This window comes from Choloepus didactylus, chromosome 2 (assembly GCF_015220235.1).
Source record: "Choloepus didactylus isolate mChoDid1 chromosome 2, mChoDid1.pri, whole genome shotgun sequence".
NCBI classification, from domain to species: domain Eukaryota; kingdom Metazoa; phylum Chordata; class Mammalia; order Pilosa; family Megalonychidae; genus Choloepus; species Choloepus didactylus.
In genome coordinates this window covers 122,063,211-122,086,870 of record NC_051308.1, presented here as the reverse complement: position 1 = coordinate 122,086,870, position 23,660 = coordinate 122,063,211, and the positions used below count along the sequence as shown (strand labels likewise).

At 34.7% G+C, this 23,660-nt stretch overlaps 1 protein-coding gene across 3 annotated transcripts in view; it reads left to right on the top strand.

The window, feature by feature from the left end:
• MAN1A2 (mannosidase alpha class 1A member 2) overlaps nucleotides 1-23,660 on the top strand; it is a 377,203-nt gene that overhangs the window by 128,215 nt on the left and 225,328 nt on the right. For all 3 annotated transcript variants that reach the window (XR_005215262.1, XM_037826268.1, XM_037826267.1), the window contains exon 4: nucleotides 14,428-14,546. Coding sequence is in view for 2 of the 3 variants with exons in the window: in XM_037826268.1 (XP_037682196.1) it covers nucleotides 14,428-14,546 (119 nt within the window). In the remaining variant the exon portion in view is untranslated. The remainder of the gene's footprint in view (nucleotides 1-14,427; nucleotides 14,547-23,660) is intronic.

Here is a 23,660-nt window from a genome sequence, read left to right as displayed (position 1 = left end):
TTCTTGTGATATCTTTATTGGGTTTTGGTATTAGGGTGATTTTAGCTTCATATAATGTTAGGTCGTGTTCTGCTTTCTACATTTTTTTTTAAAGACTTTGTGCAGCAATGATGCTAGTTCTTAGAATGTTTGGTAAAATTCCCCTGTGAAATGCCCTGGCCTTTTCTTTTTAGGGAGGTTTTTGATGACTGTTTGGGTCACTTATGATTGGTTTGTTGAGGTCTTCTGTTTCTTCTTGTGTCAGTGTAGGTTGTTCATGTGTTTCTAGGAAATTGTCCATTTCTTCTAAGTTGTCCAGTTTGTTGGCATACAGTTGTTCATAGTATCCTCTTATGATTTTTTTATTTCTTTGAGGTCCTTGGTAATGATCCCCTTCTCCTTTCTGATTTTGTTTATTTTCATCCTCTCTCTCTTTGACTTTGTTAGTCTAGCTAAGAGTTTGTCAATCGTGTTGATCTTCTCAAAGAACCAATTTTCGGTTTTATTGATTCTCTCATTGCTTTGTTCTCCAGTTCATTTATTTCTGCTTTAATCTTTGTTATTTGTTTTCTTCTGTTTGCTTTAGTGTTAGTTTGATGCTTTTTCTCTCATTTCTTTGGTTGTTTCAGTTAGGTCTTTGGTTTTAGCTCTTTCATCCTTTTTAATATAGGCATTTAGAACTATAAATTTCCCTCTTGGCACTGCCTTCGCTGCATCCCTTAGGTTTGGATATGTTATAGTCTCTTCTTTATTCGTCTCCAGATATTGACTGATTTCTCCTACAATTTCTTCTTTGGCCCACTGATTGTTTAAGAGTATGTTGTTTAGCTTCCATTTATTTGTGAAAGTTCTGTTCTTTGGGTGGTTATTGATTTCCAGTTTCATTCCATTATGATCAGAGAAAGTGTTTCAATAATTTCAATCTTTTTAAAATTATTAAGACCTATTTTGTGCCCCAGCATATGATCTGTCCTGGAGAATGTTCCGTGAGCACTTGAGAAGAATATATATCTTGGTTTTCTGGGGTACAACAATCTATATATGTCTATTAGGTCTAATTCATTTATATCATGTAAGTACTCTGTTTCCTTATTGATACACTGTCTGGTTGTTCTACCTATAGAAGAGACTGGTGTGTTGAAGTCTCCCACTATTATTGTAGAAATGTCTGTTGCTTGTTTCAGTTTTGCCGTTGTTGGCCTCATGTACTTTGGATCTCCTTGATTGGGTGCAGAAACATTTATGATTGTTATTTCTTCCGGGTGAGTTGCCCCTTTTATTAGTATATAATGTCCTTCCTTGTCTCTTACAACATCTTTGCCTTTAAAGTCTATTTTGTCTGATATCAGCATACCACCCCAGCTTTCTTTTGGTTACTCCTTGCATAGAATATCTTTTTCCATCCTTTTGCTTTCAACCTATTTGCATGTTTGGGTCTAAGATGAGTCTCTTGTAAACAGCAAATAGATGGATCGTATATTTTCATCCATTTTTCTGATCTGTCTTTTAATTGAGGAGTTTACTGTGGTCACATTCAAAGTTATTACTATAAAGGTAGTTCTTGATTCAACCATCTTATGCTTTGTTTTTTTACCTTTTTTTCTCTTTTTTATCCTTTAATTTACTCTTACTAATACTCTTCAATTCTATGTCCTCCTCTAGACCTCTCTCCTGTCTTTTTCAGCCGACAGAACTCTCTTTAGTATTTCTTGCAGGAGAGATCTTTTGTTAATTTTCTCAGCATTTGTTTATCTGTTGAAATTTTAAATTCTCCCTCACTTTTGAAGGACAGCTTTGCTTGGTAAAAAATTCTTGGCTGGCAATTTTTCCCTTTCAGAATCTTAAATATATCATACTGCTCCCTTCTCATCTCTGTGGTGCCTGATGAGTAGTCAGTGATGAATCTTATGTGGCTGATGTGGTTATTTGCTTTTCTCTTTCATCATCTGACAGTCTGATTAGCATGTATCCTGGAGTGGGTCTATTTGGATTTATTCCATTTGGTGTTTGTTGGGCTCCTTTGATTTGCATGTTTACATTTTTTATTAGGGTTGGAAAGTTTTCCCCAATTATCTCTCAAATAGTCTTCTTAGCTCTTTACTGTTCTCTTCTTTTCTGGGCCACCAATGATTCTTATAGTTGTGTGTTTCATGTTTTCAATCATTTCCCTGAGATCCTATTCAAATTTTTCCATCATTTCCACCATTTGTTCTTTTGTGCATTTGAATTCAGTTACTCTGTCCTCTAAATCGCTTATTCTTTCTTTTACCTCTTCAAATCTTCTGTTGTGTGTCTGTAGTACATTTTCAATTTGCTCTACATTATCTTTCATTTCTGTAATAGCTGCTGTTTTTCTACTTTTCTTTCAAATTCTTCATGCTCTTCTAGTGTCTTTTTTGCTATCCGTTTTCTCTTTAACCAACTCATTCAGTTACTTAGGGGATTTGTCTGAACATCTTTATTTAGTTGTTCCAAATTCTCTGTCTCTTGGCTTTTAAATGTGGTCATTTGGCTTGGCCATATCGTCTTGCTTCTTCTGGTGCTTTGGATTTTTTGCTGGTTTCTTGGCATTTTATTATCTTTGATAAGGTTATTTTGAATGTCGATTTCCCTTGCTTGTCTGTGGTTTTGTAGTTACTTGAATTTGTGTTGAAGGTCTCCTTTGGCCCTTGGTTTGTCAGTAATTCCCAGCCAAACCAAGACCGGGCCATCACTCAGGAAGGCAAACCTTTTTTGGAAGTCTGTTAGAGGCTGGGCAGAAAAGCGGTTTGCCAGACTGCACTTTCCTTGTCTTCCCAGCAGATGGTGGTCTTCAACCATCTCTTCCTCACTACCCCACCTCTCTCTGACTGTGGCAGTCTACTGGGCAGGGACCCAACCAAGCAACAATCTGGTCATGACTGCAGGTCTCCATGCATATCGGAAGCCTGTGACTCTGGGGGTGGAGGGTGGGCACTGTGCACCTTAGCTGAGACCCCACTTGTGGACACAGTTTGCCTGATGATTCCTGGGCTTCTTCATGGAAAGACCCCAGGCTGTGGGACTGAGAGGTTCATCTTCCCCAGCCAGCAGGCAACCCAGGAGTGCTCTGCTTTTTGCTGATCAGCGAGATGTGGGTTTGTTTTACAACACTGCTTTGACAGTTCGGTCATCCATATTTCTCGGCCAAAGCATGGCTGGGTACTCATCAAGGTGTTGTATATCAGCTCCAGTTGGCCTGGGATAGCGTCTGGAGAGGCTCTGAAAAGCTCTGCAGCTTCTCTGCTTTTTCCAGCCTGCCCAGTAGATGACTCTGTTCAGTGACTTACTTGGTCTCAGAAGCTGTTTACCTCCTGGAGCCTGGCATCATCTGGTCAGGACTGAAACCTTGTGGTCACTGTGCCCTCACTTCACTGGCCAAAATCTGGCTCAGTGTGGGGCTGTGTTCCCCACTTTAATTGTGGCAGAGGATTCCCCCAGCTGCCTCAGTCTGCAGCCATTCCCCCAGGTAAGGATTGGGCCTCTCACTGCTGATTTCCTTAAGGGTATGGGATGGGCACCAGGACCCAGGGCTGGAAACACAGTCTGTGTCCATGTTTTTTCAGACTCTCTGTCCCTCACTGGCCTGGCCCTTGAAATGTCCTCCTCTGTCCTGCAGGTCCCCAAACAGTTGATTTGGGTATTTTCTACTTGTCCACTTGGTGCCTTTAGTGAAGATTTTGCTGTTCCCTCCCGATCCTCCATTTTGGAAGTTATTCCTTCCTGCACTTTTATATTCCGGCACCCTGAGCAGCCTGGTTCCTGCTGTGGTTCCCTGTGAGCTTGCCTTTCTGCGTCTAGGTATAGGTAGGGATCTGTCCCACTGTTGTGAGAGAGTTTATAGTCTGTGTCCCCAGTGGGAGGTAGGAGGAATCCTAGCTGTGTGGGACCAAGTGAGGGGGAGAGGAGAGGACCAGCTGGTCCAGGATGGAAGTTTCTTACCTGATATTTTCTCCTTTTTGATTCAGCTTTTGTGGGATTCTTTTCCAGTCTATACTTTTTGCCAGAGTTATGAAAAAGTGAGAAATGTCCTTTTTTCACTGAATCTCTGGGGAGAGGTTTTCAGTAGCTATTTACATTGCCATGCTGATGATTTCACTGATTGAGGTTTTTTTTTAATATTGAATCAGTTTTACAGTCAAACCCAGTTGGTTGTTGTGGTATATTATTCTTTTCACATAATATGGTATTAAATTTGCCTTTTTTTTTTTCCCCAAGGATTTTGCATCCATTTTTATGAGGGATATTGAGCTGTACTTTTCTTCACTGTCTTTGTCTTGTTTAGATTTCAGGGTAATCTGACTTCATAAAATGAATTGGGAAGTGTTTTCTGGGTTCTTCAGTTCTTTAGAAGAGATTGTGTAAAATTGATCTTAAATATTTGGTGTATTTTGCCATTGCAACCATCTGTATTTGGAGATTTTTTTCCTGGAAGCATCTTTAGCTAAAAATTTAATTTCTCAAATAGTAAGGACAATTCAACTTATCTATTTCATCTTGGGTGAGTTTTGTGATAGTATTTGGTTTTGAGAAATTGTTTCATTTCATATAAGTTGTTGGTTTTATGTCCATAGAATTGTTTGTAGTATTGCCTTTCTCTTTTTTTGGTGTCTGTGGCTTCTGTACTAATAATGTCCTTTCATTCCTGATATTGGTAATTTGTGATAATTTTTTCTCTTTTTCTTCTTTGTCACTCCTTCTAGAAGTTTATTAATTTTATTGATTTTTTCAAAGAAAAAATTTTCATTTCATGGACCTTTTTTCTGTTTTCTTTCTGTTTTCAATTTCTTTGATTTCTGCTCTTACCTTTATTGTTTCTTTCTTTCTGCATGGTTTTGGTTGAATTTATTCTTTTTCTAGATTGTTGAAGTGAAAGAGAAGACCCTCTTTTCCAGTGTAAGCATTTAGTGCTATAAATTTCCTGCTAAGAGTTGCTTTTGCTACATCTCATGTTTTGAAGTGTTGTATTGTTATTTTCATTCAATTCAGCATGTTTTAAAATTTCCTTTGAGTGTGTTGTTTAGTTTCCAAGTATTTGGAGATTTTCCTTTTATCTTTCTGTTAGTGATTCCTAGTTTAATTCCATTATGGTCACAGAATATACTTCATATGATTTCAGTTTTGTAAATTTTGAAATAATTTCAAAGATAAAAGACAGTAGGAAAAATAATACAAAACCCATACAGAGAACTCCAACATAACCCCACCCTACCAGACACCCATATCCACCAATTTAACATTTTGCCACCTTTGCAGTATTCTTTATGTCGGTTTGTCTATTTATCAATGTATCTACCTATATATTCTAAGTCTATTTTATGAACATTTGAGAGCAGATTGCATGCATCATACTCCTTGAACACTGTGGTCACTTGGAGCTGTGTGTTCCAGATAAACATGTTCTCAATCTAATGTATTCCTGTGGGTGTGAACCCATTGTAAATAGGACCTTTTGGTGAAATTACTTCAGTTAAGGTCTGGCCCAGCTGAATCAGGATGGGTCTTAATCCTATTACTGAAGGCCTTATAAAGAAAGGCACAGGGGGAGCAGCTAGGAGCAGAAATTCAGCAGAATTCAGAAGAGATGCTAGATGAGGCTGCCATGTGCATTGCCATGTGGCAGAAAAGCTATGGAGCAAGGATTGCTGAAAACCAGCCCCAGAATGCCACAATGTTCTGGAAAAAGCATCGCCTTGATTACCCATTGATTTTGAACTTCTCCTTGTACCAATAAATTCCTGTTGTTTAAGCCAACCCATTGCATGTTTAAGCTCCAGGAAACTAAAACAAATATATAATAACTCTATGTATATTTTTTATGAATAGTGCTATTCACTTACAGAATCAACTTAAGTGCATTCAACTGCAAGAAATTGAATGTTTATATAAAGCTTATATTCTATATTCCAAGTTATTTCTTATGTCTCAGTAATGTCCTTTGTAGCTGTTTCTCCATTTTTAGATCCCATTCAGTATTGTGTATTGCATTTAGTTGTCATTATCTCTTTAGTTTCCCTCTCTGCCTCCCATCCTTTTGTGGAAACATATATACAACTAAATCTTTCCATGCCAGCCTCTCCATTCAGTGGGATTAATTGCATTCAAAATGTTGCAATTATTCACCCTCACCACCATCCATTACTAGAACTTTCACTTAACTCCATACTGAAATCCTACACTCATTTTGCATTAACTTCCCCATTGCCCCTACCCCCCACCCCTGGTAACCTGTACTCACTTTTTCTCAATATGAATTTTCATATCCTCTCATATTTTCTTTTTGGTTACCATGGGTCTTAAATTTAACAACTTACATCTATTATAATCTCATTTTCTATGATACCAACTTTACAACTTAATTGCATATATAAACTATGTTACTTTACCCCTTGTCCTCCCACCGTTATATATTTCTTGATACAACTTATATCTTTATATGTTATGAGTCCCAAACCATTGATTTATCTTTACATTTTATGCATTTGCCTTTTAGATGCTATAGGAAGTAAAGAAATGGAGTTACAAATGAGAAATGCAACAGTACTGATATTTTTATTTACCCATGTCATTATCTTCACTGGAGAGCTTTATTTTGTCATGTGGCTTCAGTCAATTGTCTAGTGTCCTTCTTTTCAATGTGCAGAACTCCCTTTGGCATTTCTTATGGGGCCAGTCTAGTGATGATGAAGTCTTTCAGCTTATATTTACTGAGAAGGTCTTAATTCCTCCCTCATTTTTGAAAGACAGTTTTGCTAGATGTAGAATTCTTGGTTGGAAGTTTTTTGCTTTCATTACTTCAAATATGTCTTCCCACAGCCTTATCGCCTCTATGGTTTGTGATGAGATACACGTACTTAATCTTATAGAGGCTCCCTTGTATGTGACATGTTGCTTCTGCCTTGTGGCTTTCAGATTTTTCTCTGTCTTTGTCATTCAACAATTTGGTTATAATATGGATGGTGTGGTGTGGGTCTATTTGGGTTTATCGAACTGGACATCGTTGAGCATCTTGAATTTGTATATTCATGTTTCAAGTATTATTTCTTTGAATATTCTCTCTGCCCTTTTGTCTCTTCTCCTTCTAGGACTTCCACAGTGCTTATACTGATTTGCTTGATGATGTTCCTCAGGTTTCTCAGGCTCTGGTCACTTTTCTCCATTCTTTCCTCTTTCTGTTGCTCAGATTAGATGATTTCAATTGTGTTACCTTCAGGTTCTCTGATTATTTCTTCTGCTAGCTCCAATCTGCTGTTGAATCCCTCTAGGAAATTTTAAATTTCTGTTGGGGTCTTTGGCTGTTTGGTTCATTTTCATAATTTCCATCTCTCTATTGATTTTTTTCTTTGCATTTTATCTTTTGTTTGCCTGATTTCCTTTGATTCTTTGTCCTTCTGTTTCTTTAGCTCCTTAAGCATGTTTAGGACCATTTTTTAAAGACTTTGTTAGGAAGGCTTATTAATGGTTTCTAATGCTTTAATCTTCTCCTTTGCCTGGGCCATCACTTCCTGCTTCTTTGTTTGCTGTCTACTCTTTTGTAGAAAGCTGAACTTTTTGATATTTTAGTGTGTTATTTCTGCAGTTTAGACTGTGTGGCATCTGTTCTTTAAGCTTTTATCCAGCTCCTTTATGACAGAGCTTTCCTTGAATGTGTGGAGCTATGAACGACAGCAGCAGCAGCAACAACAACAACAAATAAAAAGATGAAGAGGGAAAAAGGAAGCAGCTGTCTCAGCCATTGAAGATTTACCTATATAAGTGCTCTCCTTCAGGGCTTATTCATACAATAAGTTTGGAGAATGGCTGCTGTCCAAAGCATAGGGATCTCCTTGATCTTTTTGCTCATGCCTTTTGTCTTGGGCATTTGTGTCTAGTCCTCTGAATTCCCCTGTTTACGTGGACATGAATATCCCCTCTTCCCTAGGAAGCAGTTTCCCCACAGTCCCAGGTGGTGCACAATATGTACCACAGTCAGACATCCCTTGCCCCAGGTAGTGTGACTTGACTGCTCTTCCACAGCATTCTGTAGGAGAGTTCGGTGAACAATCTTCTACATGCAGGGCAAGTTCTGGGATAGCAAGGACTGTAAGCCACCACCAGGGCAAATTCTGGAACAGTGAGTCCCTCAGACCACCACCAGATTGAACCAGAAGTACGTGCTCCTAGTATGTGCATAAAGGTCCATAACTGAGACCGAGGATCTGCGCTGGGATCACGGACTGGCTCTGCATTGAGCCATTGAGGGTATGAAGGAGGCACAAGCCAGGATTCCAGTTGATTTTATTACTTTTAGGTGGCCTCTTTCTTGAGTCATTGCTTGCCCTTTTAACTGTTTTCTGGTGCTTTTAGAAAGATGATTTAGAACCATTTCTTGCTGGTTGTTCAGAGCTTCAGTGGGGGATGGTACTGGTTCAATTTTAAAAAAATTGTTAAGATTTGCTTAATGACACAGAATATAGTCTATTTTGTGAATGAATGCTCTGTTTGCTTTTGAAAAGAATATGTATTCTCATGTTATTGGATGGTAATGTTCTATCTATGTCAGTTAGACCCCATTGGTTTTTGTCTTTTTTCAGGCTTTCTCTATCCTTACTGATTTTCTCTCTAGTGGTTTTATTAATTACTGAGAGAATGGTGTTGAAGTCCCCAACTCTGTTTTTGGATTTGTCTCTTGTTCTTTTCAGTTCTGCCAATTTTTGCTTTATGTATTTTGAAGTACTCCTTTTAGGTGTTTATACCTTTAAAATTGTTATGTTTTCTTGGTAATGCCACTACAGTCCTAATTCAAAAATCAGACAAAGATATTACCAGAAAAGGAAATTATGGACCAATATTCTTCATGAACATAGACATGAAAATCCTTAACAAATCATAGTAAATCTGATTCAGCAATATATAGAAACAACGAGACCAAATAGGGTTTACCCTGGGAGTGCATGGTTGGCATGGCATTTGAAAATCAATCAAGGTAATTCAAGATATTAAGAGAATAAAAGAGAAAAATCATATGATCATCCCATATGCAGAAAAAGTATTTAACAACATTCAGCATCCATCCCTGTTAAAACCTCTCAGTGAACTAGGACTAGAAGGGAACTCCCTCAACCTTTTAATGGGCATTTCCCATGGAGAAACCAAAAACAATGCAAAAACCCCATATTCTTCATATTGAAAGACTAGATGCTTTCCCCCTAAGATTGTGAACTAGAAAAGGATGTCTGCTCTCCTGCTCATATATAGTACTGTTTTGGAGGTTCTAGTCAATGCGTTAAGGCAAGGGAAAAACAAAAAGATATAAAGATTGGAAACAAAGAGACGAAACTGTTTTCATTTGTAATCAATATTATTGCCCTGAAGACAATCCTAAGGAACCAACCAAAAAAGGAATTAGAAATAATAAGCAAATTTCTAAGATCACAGGTTGTTTAGTTTCCTGGCTGCTCAAGCAAATACCATGCAATAGGTTCACTTAAACAATGACATTTTATTAGCTCACAATTTTGAGGCTAGGAAAAAGTCCAAATCAAACCATCATCAAGTGATGCTTTCTTCCTGAGGACTGGTGTTTTGGCTCTGACTGCTGGTGATCTTGGTCCTGGGCTCATCTGTCACATGACAAAGCTCATGGTGGCGTCTCCTGGCCTCTTTTCTTCTGGGTTCCGTTGACCTTCAGCTTCTTGCTTTTCTCTTGTCTGAATTTCATATTTTCAACTTTTAATGGACTCCAGAAAATAGGATTAAGGCTCATCTGGATTGAAGTGAGCCGCATTTTAACTGAAGTAACCTCATCAAAAAGTCCTACTTGTAATGGGTTCACACCCAGAGGAATGGGTTAAATTTAACAACATAGTTTTCTGGGGTACCTTAGCTCCCGGCCACCACATAGATTGTAAGGTCAACATACAAAATGAATTATATTTTTAAATAATAGCATTGAATAGTTGTAAATTAAATTTTAAAAAATAATATCATTTGCAATAACATCAAAAAACATGAACTACATGTGGGTGAATTTGACAAAATATGTGTAAAATCTATATACTACAAACTCAAACATATAGAGAAATTTAAATGGACTTAAATAAATGGAGAGAGTTTTCCATGCTTATGGGCTGGAATACTCCAATATTTTTGCAGCATCAATTCTCTTTCAATTCATATTTAGATTTAAAAGCAATTCCAATCAAAATGATAGCAGGCATTTCTAGAAATTTATAAGTGGATTCCAAAATGTGTATGAAAACTCAAAGCACCTACAATAGTCAGAACAGTTTTTAAGAAACAACAAAGTTGAAGGATGTATACTACCTCATTTTAAGATGTATTGTAAAGCTACAATAACAAGGACAGTATGGTGTTAGCATAAGGATAGACATAGAAATTAGTGGAAGAAACTTGAGAGTCTAGAAATAGAACTGGAAGTACATGGTTAATTGACATCAACAAAGCTGCTGAAGTAATTTAATGGAATAAAAGGTCAAACCTTTCCGACAAATGGTGCTGCAACAACTGAATATTATATGCAAAATTAATGACCCTTGAATCTTCCTTTAAAATTGAATACAAAATTTAACTTGAAATGGATGATAGATCTAAATATAAAAGCTAAAAATTTAAAACCTACACTAGAAGGTTTTGTAAAAATCTTTGTGGCCTTTGAGGGGAGGCAAAGATTTCTTAGAATTTGAAAACCACAAGTCATAAAAGAACAAAACTGATAAATCAAACCACTTGCATACTCATTAGAATGGCTAAAATTTAAAAAGACCAACAATAGCAAATATTTGCAAGGATGGTAGAGCAAGTGGAACTCGCATACTTTGCTGTTAGGGTTATAAAATAGTATACTTTGGAAAGCAAAGTTGGGGACGTAATTCAATCTGGTACAGGCATGCAGAATTTAGATATCAAATAATCATACCTGTTTTCCTAGAAAATCATCAGTTGTATTCATGTTTTCAGTTTTTTAGGAATACATAAATAAAATGAGCTTTTATAATTTTCTTAAATAAATTTCCTTTTTATTTGTTGAATGCATTCGCATATCTTATTTTGTGTGTATTCTCCCCTCTCCTTGATTACTTTTTTTTTAATTAAATTCAGTTTTATTGAAATATATTCACATACCATTCAGTCATCCATGGTATACAATCACCTTTTCACAGCACTATCATATAGTTAGGCATTTTTCACCACAATCTATTTTTGAACATTTTCCTTACATCAGAAAGAATCGGAATAAGAATAAAAAATAAAAGTAAAAAAGAACACCCAAATCATCCCCCCATCCCACCCTATTTTTCGTTTATTTTTTGTCCCCATTTTTCTACTCATCCATCCATACACCAGATAAAGGGAGTGTGAGCCACAAGGTTTTCACAATCACACTGTCACTCCTTGTAATCTACATTGTTATACAGTCATCTTCAGGAGTCCATACTACTGGGTTGGAGTTTGATAATTTCAGGTATTTACTTCTAGCTGTTCCAATAAATTAAAACCTAAGAGGTTTTATCTTTATAGTGCATAAGAATGTCTACCAGAGTGACCTCTTGACTCCATTTGAAATCTCTCAGCCACTGAAACTATTTCGTCTCATTTTGCCTCCCCCTTTTGGTCAAGAAGATATTCTCAATCCCATGATGCCAGGTCCATATTCATCCCTGGGAGTCATATCCTGCGTTCCCAGGGAGATTTACACCCTTGGGAGTCAGGTCCCACGTAAGGGGGAGGGCAGTGAGTTCATCTGCCGAGGTGGCTCATTTAGAGAGAGAGGGCCACATCTGAGCAACAAAGAGGTACTCAGGGGGAGACTCTTAGGCACAATTATATGCAAGTTTAGCCTCTCCTTTGCAATAATGAGCTTCATAAGGGCAGGTCCCATGACAGAGGGCTCAGCACATCAACTCACCAGTCCCAATGTTTGTGACAACATCCTTGATTACTTTTCAAAAATCAGGTAGCTGTAGCTTCATTGTATAGTTCTTTCCATAGAGCCATCTCTTAAATTTATTACTCTGACAATTTTCTTCATTTCAAATTTCTGCCTTTGGTTTTTCTAATTCTACGTTCTTACTCATTTTATTGTTCTTTTTCTTACTTCATTCTTTCTCATTAAGTAGTATACTTTTATTAAGTTGTGAATTTTTCTCCCAGAACAGCTTTTGTTGATTCCCAAATTCCTATATTGCAGTTTTACTAATGTTTTATATATTCTTCATTATCTTTTTTTACTTCTGTGACCCAAGTGTAATTTTGGAAATTTAATTTTCTCCAGTTGAATTTCCTGAGTTGTATAGGTAATAATCATATTGATAGCCAGTTGTTTCCATTTTTACCTTCTCTTCTTTGAGCTCTTTAGCCCAAGGCACAAGCCTCTCTTAATGGAACTAACCAGGTCATTACATAATAGCTGGGTCAAGCCTTTGTCCCTTCCAGAATAGCCAGTACCTTAGAGGAATACGCACTTGTAGGAGCGTAACTGTCTACAAAAATTGAAATAAAAGCATAGAACAGTAACTCTTAAGAATTTAAAATAAGCTCGATAGATTTTTTGGAGGAAAATGAAGAGAAGCATATTCAAGCGATTATGCAAGAGATAGGGATTGTGGATAATTAAATATTTTGAAAAAGTTTTTGTTGTCTTAAGAAAAAGCCAAGGAACAAGAAAACTAAAAATAAAGTAAATCTGTATTTACTCAAAACTTAATACTAGATAATATCAACATGAAGAGAGCTGAGTAGGGAGGAGACCATCATCATAGTGTGGTAGAGAGTGCTTCTCTTGTTAGCAGACAGATACAGTTTAAATTGAAGAAATTATTAGAAGCAAATAAACAGGAAAATGAGATTAAAATTAAGGACAACGGAATTTTTGTAGTTTTTTATCCAGCAGAAGAAAATGTTATTTATGCACTATTAGGAGGAATATAAAAAAAAAGAAAAGAAAGAATAGTAAATAAAAAATATGAAGCGTCGAATGCCAAAATATCACCAAGACCATTTGCTGATAAGACAAAGCTAAGTTTATTGTTTAGCTCATTACTGGCGATCACCACCTCATCAGAGCATTAATAGCTTATCAGAGGGGGATGGACAAAGTTGAGATGTACACTGAAATTGTAAAATCTGGGTTAAATGAGCCATTCAATTGGAGGTTCTTGGTTATGATTGAGTAAGCATCATGATTTAATAGTTTAATGTTGGTAAGAGGGGGGGTTAGATTTGGAGGCAAGGGGTTCAAAGTGTCTTGGAGTGTAAACCATCATTTGATCCTTTTTGTTGGAGAGATGATGGTCCTTTCAGGAAATTCCTGGAATGAATGATGAAGTTTTTTTGCAACTTTTCTCTTTCTGAGCAAGTGTCTCCTGGAACAGTAAGCTCATGGTAATGAAGACAGTATAACAGTAAAGTCATGTTAATGTAGACAGTAAGCTGTGTGGATGATTTCCATTTTTGGAGCACTGAACTGGAGTTGGGGGGGACCCATCTGCTCCTTGTTTTACTGCACTGCTAGATTTGCTTTGCTTGTATTTTATTTAAGATTTTTCATTTATGTTTATTATTAAAATTGGCCTGTTTTCTTGTCTTGGGCTTTTGATATTTTGTTTTGGTATTAGAATTAGGCTAGTTTCATTGAATACTGCCTGCCTTCTTTTTTCCCTCCCCCTCCCCATTCCTTCCCCATCCCTCTCTCCTTCCTTTCCTCCTGTGTGTGTGTGTGTGTGTGTGTGTGTGTGTGTATGTTTGTATCTATGTACATATGGATGTATGTATGTGGTGCTCTGAAACTCTCCTTTAAGATCAGGATTCTCTCTTTCTTGAAGATAGATAGATCTTGAAGGTGGGATTTTGATTTCTCTACTCACATTTTGGTTTATGGTTTCCTTTGTCAGTATGATCTGCCTGCTTTTTGCCTGTTGGGGTTATTGTCATTTCTGGTCCACTATGATTTTCTGGAAGCCTTGTTGTATGTTTATTATTATTTTAAATTTTTTTTTTTGTCCTTTCTGTGATTTTTGGACCATAGGGCATGGTTGTCTCATGAGCTTTAGCTTATCATCTTGAACCACCCTCCCCCTTTTCTTTAAATTTAAAAATTTAAAAATTTTAAATTAAAAAATTTAAAAATTTTTTTAAACCTATTTCAGATAAGTAGATAGATGTCTACTATTTGTCCAGGCAGAAAAGGAAAATCAGGTTTTTAGTTTACTTTCCTTTTTCTTTCTGTTAGTTATCAATATGCTATCTTTAGGAAAATATATTAAATGATATATATTATCTTTTCCAGTGAAAAAGTGGACCATGTTGAATATTCTTTCTGGTACTTACATTCTTATTTTGATTTGCTTTTTATATGTATAAAAAATAAAGTAGATCTTTTATGAAGTGCATCTTTTTAATGACAGATTTTTCCTCCCCCCTCAAATACAGGAAGTTCACAATTGGGTGCTACTATAGTAGATGCTTTGGATACCCTTTATATCATGGGACTTCATGATGAATTCCAAGATGGGCAAAAATGGATTGAAGAAAGCCTTGATTTCAGTGTGGTGAGTATACGATTGAAAGACACAATAGTTTTAGAGCATGATACTCTCAATTTAAGTAAATCTTAATGCTAAGTTCACATCTTCTTTTTGGATTATCAGTTGTTATTTAATTTTTGCCTAAAATACACACCCTCTCTTACCACCTTTCTTTTATTTTTTTTTCTTGCCTTTTTTCTTTGAGGCAGTGTGGTATAGTGAAGGAAAAAGAAACAGTGAACTGGAAATATCAAGAAACCATGAAATTTATAAATAATAAGGTTTTGCATTTTAAAAAAAGATTTAATGATCTGGCACAGCTTTGATGAAATTTCGTAACTAGGCCTATGCCCTTCTTTCTGGCATTTTGGCGTAGTTGTTAATTGGGACTTTTTAGGTTTGAAGCCCAGCACAACTATATTTTACCTGTGTGACTTGAGAAAGTTCCTAATTCTTTCTAAATCTGTCATAAAATTGCTATCCTATTGCAATATTTGAAGACTAATTGAGATAATCTTGTGTATATTAAGTGCTTGGTAAATAGTAGCAATTACTCTCATCATTTTCTTAATTCCCAACCCTCACCTAAAAGATGTATGGATTGTTTTGTTATAGTCTTAAATTATCATCTTTCATGATATTTGCACTTGCTATTCCTTCTGAGTATAGTATTCTTCACTCCTTCTCAGTGTGCTTTTCTCTCTGGAGATTCTTCCTCATCTAAATTATGATTTAAATTTGCATTTATTTCTTCTTTATTGCCTTTCCTGATAATAACTAGATGAAAATTATCACTTTCTTTTATTATTTTAGCATTTTGGATATGTCTCAGGGCATTTTTTATGTTAGGTTTAGGTTTGACTGGGAATTGTTGAAAGCTTAAGCAAGATAATATTTATTTCTCTTTCATGTAAGTCAAGTACACAGATAAGCATTTCAAGGCTGGTTTTGGTAGCTCTTTGATTATCAAAGACCTAGGATCCTTTGTCTTTTTGCTCTGTCAACTTCAATGTGTACCTTTGACCTCATGGCACAAGATGGTTCCTCAAGATCCAGGCGTGTACCTTTCAGTTGGTAGAGAGGTGCAAGAGTATTCTCCTGTTCTTTAAGGAACACTTCCCAGAAATTGCCCATTCCCTTTTTGCTTTGTATATTCTTGGGTAGACCTTACTTTTGTGACCACACTTAACAGTAAAGGGAGGCTGAAAAATGTAGTCACTTTTTTCTGTATAGCTACATAGCCCTTATGGATTGTGTTTTTTGTGTCTTTTCTGAAAATCCCCCACTCCAAGGTCATGGAAACATACTACTATATTTTATTTTAAATGTTTTAAAGTTTTGTTTTTACAGTTAGGTCTAAAATCCATCTGGAATTGATTTTTGTATGTAGAGGGACATAGGCAACTATCAGTGATCCTAGTACCATTTATTTCCCTACTACCAATAAATGCAATATTAGTCATATACCAAAGTTCCAGTCTTTTTTCATTGGCTTTTTTTTATGCCTACATCAAAACTAAATGGTATTAATTACAATATTATTATAAGAAGCTTGATATCTGTATCTGAAATTTGATATCTGATCTTGTTCTACTAGGCAGTTATCTTAGCAGTTCCTAGCTCTTTATTCTTTTTAGTTCTGAAAAACTGTGTTGACATTTTGATGGGAATTACATTCAATTTACAGATTAATTTGGAGAGAATTAACATTTGTGTAATCTCAAACACTCTCATTCATTAACATGGTGTGTCCCTCTAAAAAGTTTATAATTTTCTACCTTAAGATATCACATATGTTTTTATTCATAGGAACATTATATTTTCTGTTCCTATTGTAAATAGTATCATTTTAAAAATTATATTTTCATGTCTTTTTTGGTTGATGTATAATAATCATGTATCTAGTAGCCTCGTTGATCTCTTCTACTTTAATCTATTTTATTTTATTTTCTCTTAATCATGAGGTATGTGAAAATAACAGTTTTTTCCTTCTTTTCCAATACTTACACCTCTATTTCTTTTTCTGTTTTTTTTTTTAAATAATCTTCAGAATACTGTTTAATAGCAATGATGATAACAGACATCCTTGCTGATTAAATATAGTTTGATGTACTTTCTCTCAGGTTGAGAAGTTGTTCCTCCTAGATTGCTTAGATTTTTTTCTTTTATAATGAATGGATCAAAGGTTCCCAAACTTCTTCAGTTTACAGCACCTTTAACATGTCAGTAATTTTTTTTTTTTAATGGCACCCTCAGGCCAGAAGAAAAATCTAACATTACTGTTTACTAAGCAGTTAGGTCCAAGCAACTTAATGAGTATTTATGTCCTAACAATTTAGTAGTTGTTTGGAAAGTAATATGCATAAATTGAAACAAGAAAAAGGACAAATATTTTAATATTATTCTTAAATAACACACAATTACTTACTAATGAGATGTGTGTGTCTTGGGCACTGCACACATTCTCAAACCTTACAATCAGGTCGGATGTTATCCTTATTTCTTATTTCACATAGATTATGTAGTCCTCACTTTTTATTATAACAACTGCTGAAAACCCATATATGACATCATTGTAAGGAATATAGTATGATCTAATGTTGAAATTGTGAACCACCTTGAACAAATAGTTTTCAAAAACTAAAATATCCTGTAACACCCCTTTGAAATTGCTGCCGTGCCCTCAGTCATCTCACTGAAGACTTTGGGAATTATAGGAATAGTGAATTATGTCATGTTTATTCTGCATATATTTATGGTTTTTAAAATGTGTTAACGCGACAAATTATGTTAGTAGATTTTTCCATGCTAAACCCCCTTAAATTTTAAGGTTAGTCTCATTTTAGTTTATTTAATATATTCCTAGATTAGGTTTGTTTCTATTTTGGTTAGGGTTTTAGCATCTGTTTATTAGTGAGAATTCCCTTTTTTTGTGCAGTGTCTCCTTGTTTGCAAAAGATCATTGCAAAATAATAATTGCAAAAAATGAATTGGGGAGGTAGTCTCTCTTTTTCTACTTTTAAATACTTCATATAAGACTGGGATGCTCTGTTTCTGTAGTGTTTTGTAGAACTCCCACATAACTATGTGACTTGATCATCTGTTGTAGATAGTCTTTTAATCACCAATTCAATTTATTTAATGGTTATAGAAATTCTCTTTCTTTCTCTGAAATCAAGTTTGATAACATGTATTTTAGAAATTTTGTCCATTTTGTTTTATTTTTATTTGCTATATTCTCAAGGTTTTAAATATCTGATGTATGAATAATTATTGCCTTCATTTTCATTTGTGATAGTATTGGTTCTTCTCTTTTTTTTGCTTGATTAATTTTGTTAGAAGTTTATCTGCTTTTATGCTTTTCAAAGAATGAGGTTTGGATTTTATTCATTTGCTCTTTTGCCTTTGTTTTCTGTTTCACTGAACAACCCACCCCCAACATTTGGTATGAACATTTTCAAACAGAAAAGTTGAACACCAGTACACTTACCACATAGTTTCTATAATTAACATTTATTATACTTCATTTATCATATATCTATTTATCTGTCCCTCCGTTAATCCATTTCAAAGTAAGTTGCAGACACTAGTATTCTTTATACTTTCAGCATGTGTATCATTTAATTAGAGTTCAATACTTGTTTATGTTTTTTGTCTCTTCAGAGATAAAATTTTTATACAATGAAAGGCTCTAATCTCAAGTGTACCATTAATCATTTTTGATGAATATATGCACCCGTATAATCCAGACCTCCACTAAAAAACATTATTAGCATGCCAGAAAATTTTCTCATATTTTTCCCAGGCAATCCTTGCATCCTCTCCTCCAAAGATAATCCCTTTTCTGATGTTTTTCAACCATAGATTAGTTTTACCTCTTCATGAGCTTCATATAAATGGAATTATATAGCTTGTATTCTTTTGTGGAAGGTTTCTTTCACCTCAGCATAATGTTTTTGAGGTTCATCGATGTTGTAGAATATATTAATAGTTCCTTTTTATTGTTGAGTAGTATTCCATTGTATGAATATACCACGCTTTATCCATTCTCCTGTTTATGGGCACATGGGCTTTTCCATTTTTTTTTGTCTATTACGAATAAAGCTACGAACGGTCTTTTATAGATATATATATTTTTTGAGCCACATTTTAATTAGTTTTGGATAAATACCTATGAATGTCGTTGCTGGGTCGTGGAAAGTGTATGTTTAGTTTTATTAGAAACTGGATCATAAGGAGGTGCATGTTTTTTCATAAAAGACTCTTTCATTCATTTAATTACAAATTGTTTATTTAAAGTGTTCCTCTTGTAGATACATAAAGTTTTGCTTTATTATCCATTCTATTTCTGCTTTTTGTTTATTGTTCATTAACATGTAATGTAATTATTGATATGTTTGTGTGTAGTTCTGCCATAATAATATTTGTTTTCTGTTTGCCCCTTCAGTCTTTTGATCCTCTGTTCCTCCTTTCTTGACTTATTTGGGATTTTTTTGAATTCCATTATTTAATTGATCTATTGTATTGATCATTTAGCTATACTTCTTTGAATTATGTTTTTGTGTGTTTGCTTTGGGGATTGCAATATATACATCCTTACTTTTTTACAGACTCATTGGGATAAACGGTTAATTAATGGGTAATTATATTAATAAGTATATTTAATATTGTACTACTTTAGGTACCATTTTCTGCTTCTCCTTGTTGTCCTTTATGTTTAAAATTTCACATATGTTATAAACACCACAATGCTGTGTTACAATTTTGTTTTAGTTATATGCATTTTAAAGAAATTAAGATTGAAATATAAGCTTTTACAATCCCCATACAATTACCATTTCAAATACTCTTCATTTCTCTCTTGTAGATCTGTTTTCAAGTGGCACCTTGTCCCTTCAATTTGGGTAACTTTAATGTTTATCGTTGTGCCGGCCTCTGGTAATAGATTCTGTTAGTTTTCTTTTACCTGAAATTGTTTTAAGTTCTTCTTCACTCTTGAAAGATATTTTTGCTGGATCTAGAATTCTAGGTTGACAGATGCTTTTGCTTTCATTTTCGTTTTTGTTTTGAACTTTAAAGCCGTTTTTCTGTTGTCATGGTATGTATGGTCACCACTGTTTCTGATGGGTAATCTTGAGAAATTGGAATTGTTACTCTTCTGTATATAATATATTATTCTTTGTCTGCTTTCAAGATATTTTTCATTACTTTTGTTTTTGTAATAGTTTGATGTGTGTCTAGGCCTAGCTTTCTTTGTGTTTATCCTTGGAGTTCAGTAAGCTTCTTGAATCTGAAAAATTATGTTTCTTTTTTAAACCTTTTTTGGAGATATTTCACCCATTGAAGAAATCTTCATTTTTTTTTTTTTTTTTTAGGCCCCATTCTCTTTCTTTTCTTTCTTGATGTATGACAGATCTCTTGGTATTTTTCTAAAGGCCCTTTGGGTCTGGATCCCTCCTCCCCCCCACCTTATCTTTCCTCTCTCTTCTTCAGGTTGGATAATTTCTGTTGACCTGTCTTCAAGTTCACTGAATTTGTCATCTCCAATCTCCTATTCTGTCTTTCCAGAGAATTTTTTATTTCATGTATTCTTTTATACTTTATAGTTTCCATTTATTTGTGTTTTATAGTTCCTGTTTCTCTGCTGATTTCCTGTCTTTTCATTTATGATGAGCATATTTTACCTTCAGTTCCTGGGCATAGCTATTAACATCCTTGTCTGTTAATTCTAACATCTGGTTTATCTTGAGTTGGTGGACATTGATTATCTTTTCTCTTGAGTTTGGGTTCTGTTTTCCTATTTCTTCATTCATTGAATAAATGTGTATTACATCATGATTATTGTAAATGATGCATTGTAGATACTCTTTATTCTGTTAGGTTTCTCTGATGAAAATAGATTTTCTTTAGTCATTAACTTGACTGAACTAACACTATAAACTCTCTCTCCCTTGCGGTATATGGCAGTTAAAATCTCGGTTCAGTTCTTTTAGACTTACCTGAGCTGTTTAGAGTCTGTCCTGCACATGTGTGTTTTGAGAGGTCAGTCAGAAATTTAGGCCTGTTTATGCACAGAATTTGGGAATGTCTTTCCAGGATTTCTTGATTTATTTTCTACCTGCTGTGGTTCTATTATCTTTGTCCTCTGGTTTTTAAAGCCAGTATGACCTTGGGTTCTCTGTTTGACTTTTGTCCACCATGCTTAGTTCTAATCGGGGCTTTTTGTTCCTTTCTTCCAAGAGACAGTCTGCTTTTGCTCACTCACCATAGCTTTTTGAGAATTGTTTTTAATTTTTTGCCCAGAGTTTATAGTTATTTGTAGGAGGATTGGTCTGATAGGATTTATTTTGCCCTTAGAAGTAGAACTCTATTTCACTACTTTTTTCCTTAGTTGTTACTTCTTTCTGTAAGAATTTATGGGATTTCATTTTCTTTTAGGTTTAAATTTTCATGAGTTCCATTATGGATTTCTCTTTCACCCATGGGTAGTTTAGGAAATATATTTTCAAATTTCAAAACATACAGTGTTTTAAAATATGTTTTGGATGTTGATGTCTTACTTCCATACATTAATATCCAAGAACATGGTCTGTGTGGTATTGGATATCTTTTGGAATTCCTTTGTGGTTTAGGGTGTGTTTTTATCAGTTAGATACTGAAGTCAGTTAGTAGTAACATTAACACAATTTATGGAGAAGATAATTTTTACTTCTCTACCTAATTTTTATTCTCTCAATTCAAAGAAGTTCTGAGGTAGACTATCTACTCCTAGTGTGGTTGCTCCAAGATTACTGGGAGTTGGGCTCTATTTTTCTGCTTTACATCCTTAGCACTAGCTTCCATTCTTAATCTCTTTCTTTGTCCAGGATGGGTACTGAAGTTCCAACCATCATGTCTGTATTTTAATCAGGAATCCTGAAGAAGGAGAGAGAGAGATAACAAGGGATATGTATTAGCTCTCTGTCACTGTTTAATGTGTTTTCTTGTATGGCCCACTCAGCTACTTCTGCTCGTCTGTCACTGGCCAGAGCTTAGTCACTTGGCCACATCTAGGAATAGGAGAGGCTGCAAAATGTAGTGTTTTTTTTTTTTTTTACTTAAATGATAAGGACATTTTTAAATGATAAAGACATTTTTTTTACTTTAATAAGGACTACTCAAAAGATAAGGACATTTACTTACAGAAGGGTAGGAATGGTTCTTGAATTAGGTATTTAGCAGTTCTCTTAGTGCTCAGTGTTTTTAAATTTATAATTTTGTTTTTAGATTTCTAATCGTTGGGCTGGGGTTCCATATAAGTCCATTAGATCAAGCTCATTAATTGTGTTCTTAATATCTTTTATATTCTTATAGATTATCTTTGTCCACTTAATTTCTTATTTACTGAGAGTTGTTATAAACTCTCCCCACTAATTGTAGATTATCAGTTTCTGCTTAAAATTCTGGCAATTTTTGCTTTATATATTTGTGGTTATGCCATTATACAGTTTAAAATTTTTATATTTTAGTATTTTGTATTAAAAAATTATGGTAATAGTCAATTATTTGTTTTGTCAGTATTTAATGAGCTTCTTTATCCTTGGTAATGTTTTTGACTTTAAAGTTGGTGTTAAGGTTAGAATAGTTACACCGACATTCTTTTAATATTTCAAAGTGTATAATTTTTTTGTCCATTTGCTTGAGTTGTATTTGTGTCCTTGAGTTTTATGTGTGTCTCCTTATTTAAATAGCTGGATTTGGTGTTGAAGTTAACATTATCCCTATTTATCTTGGCAGCTTGGTCCATTTACAGTTGATGTTGATATATTTGGTTTTATTTCTATAATTTTAATGTGGATATTATTAATGCAGCATTACTATCCTCTTTTACTCCCTCTTTTCCTGCCTTCATTTGAAATTTTGCTTTTCTTCAACCATATTTCCCCCTCAATTCTTGTTAATTGATTCTATTGTTGTGAAATTATTATTCTCTTCATCTCTATTAATGCTTTTTGTCTTAAAGTATATTTCACCTGCTATCAGTACAACTACATCAGCTCTTCTTGGTTAGTATTTGCCTGGTTTACCTTTTTTCAACTGTTTTTCTCACAGCATTACGAAATCCTTATGTTTCGCTTATTTAGTAAATGGAGTACAACTAGTTTTGTCTTCCCCTAATCTGACAATCTCTGTCACATTTTGCTTATGCAGTAAATGGAATGAATACACCTAATTTCTGTTTTCCCCCAATCTGGCAATCTTTGTCTTTAAACTGGAGTGTTTTTGCTTAATCATGTTTATTGTAATCATTGACGTATTTGGATTTTTTCTTTCCATCTTATTTGGTGATTTTTGATTGGTGTTCCTTTTTCTCATCTTCATTGCCTTCTTTTGGATTGACAAATACTTTGTCCTATTCCATTTCTTGCTCTAAGAAATCTCCCTAGCCCAACGTCATGAAGATAATCCCACTTATTACTTTCTACAAGCTTTATTATTTTACATTTCATTTGTACAATTCATTTGTATTTGATTCTTGTGTGTGATGTGAAGGTAGGGATCAATTTTTTAAAAATATGGATTTCTAGTTGCCCACACACCATTGATTGAAAATACTGTCCTTTACAAAAACTGCAGTGCATTGGTGACTTTATTTTAAATCTAATGACTCTATGTGGTCTATTTTTGGACATTATTTTGACCCATTGATTAGTTTTTTTTTGTCATTGTACTGGTACAGCAATGTTTTAATTACTTTTGCATTAAAATAATTCTTGATATCCTATGCTGGATGTCCTTCAAATTCTTTATTTTTGTTAGTCTTGGTCAGGAGTGGGCAAACTCTGACCCATTGATAAAATCTGACCCATGGCCTGTTTTTCTATGTGTTGAAGCCAAGAATGGTGTTTTGCATTTTTAAAGAGTTGTTAAAAAAAAAAAAAAAGCAGACGAGATCATATGTAGCCCCTAAAGTCTTGAATATTTACTGTCTTACTGACCCCTGTCAGTTTCTACAAACAAAACAAAACAAAACAAAACAAAAACAACCCTCCTTGGATTTTGATTGGGATTGCATTGAGTCCATAGCTGAGTTCGGTGACAAATGACATTTTACATACTGATGAGTCTTCTAATTCATGAAAATGGTCTATTCCACTA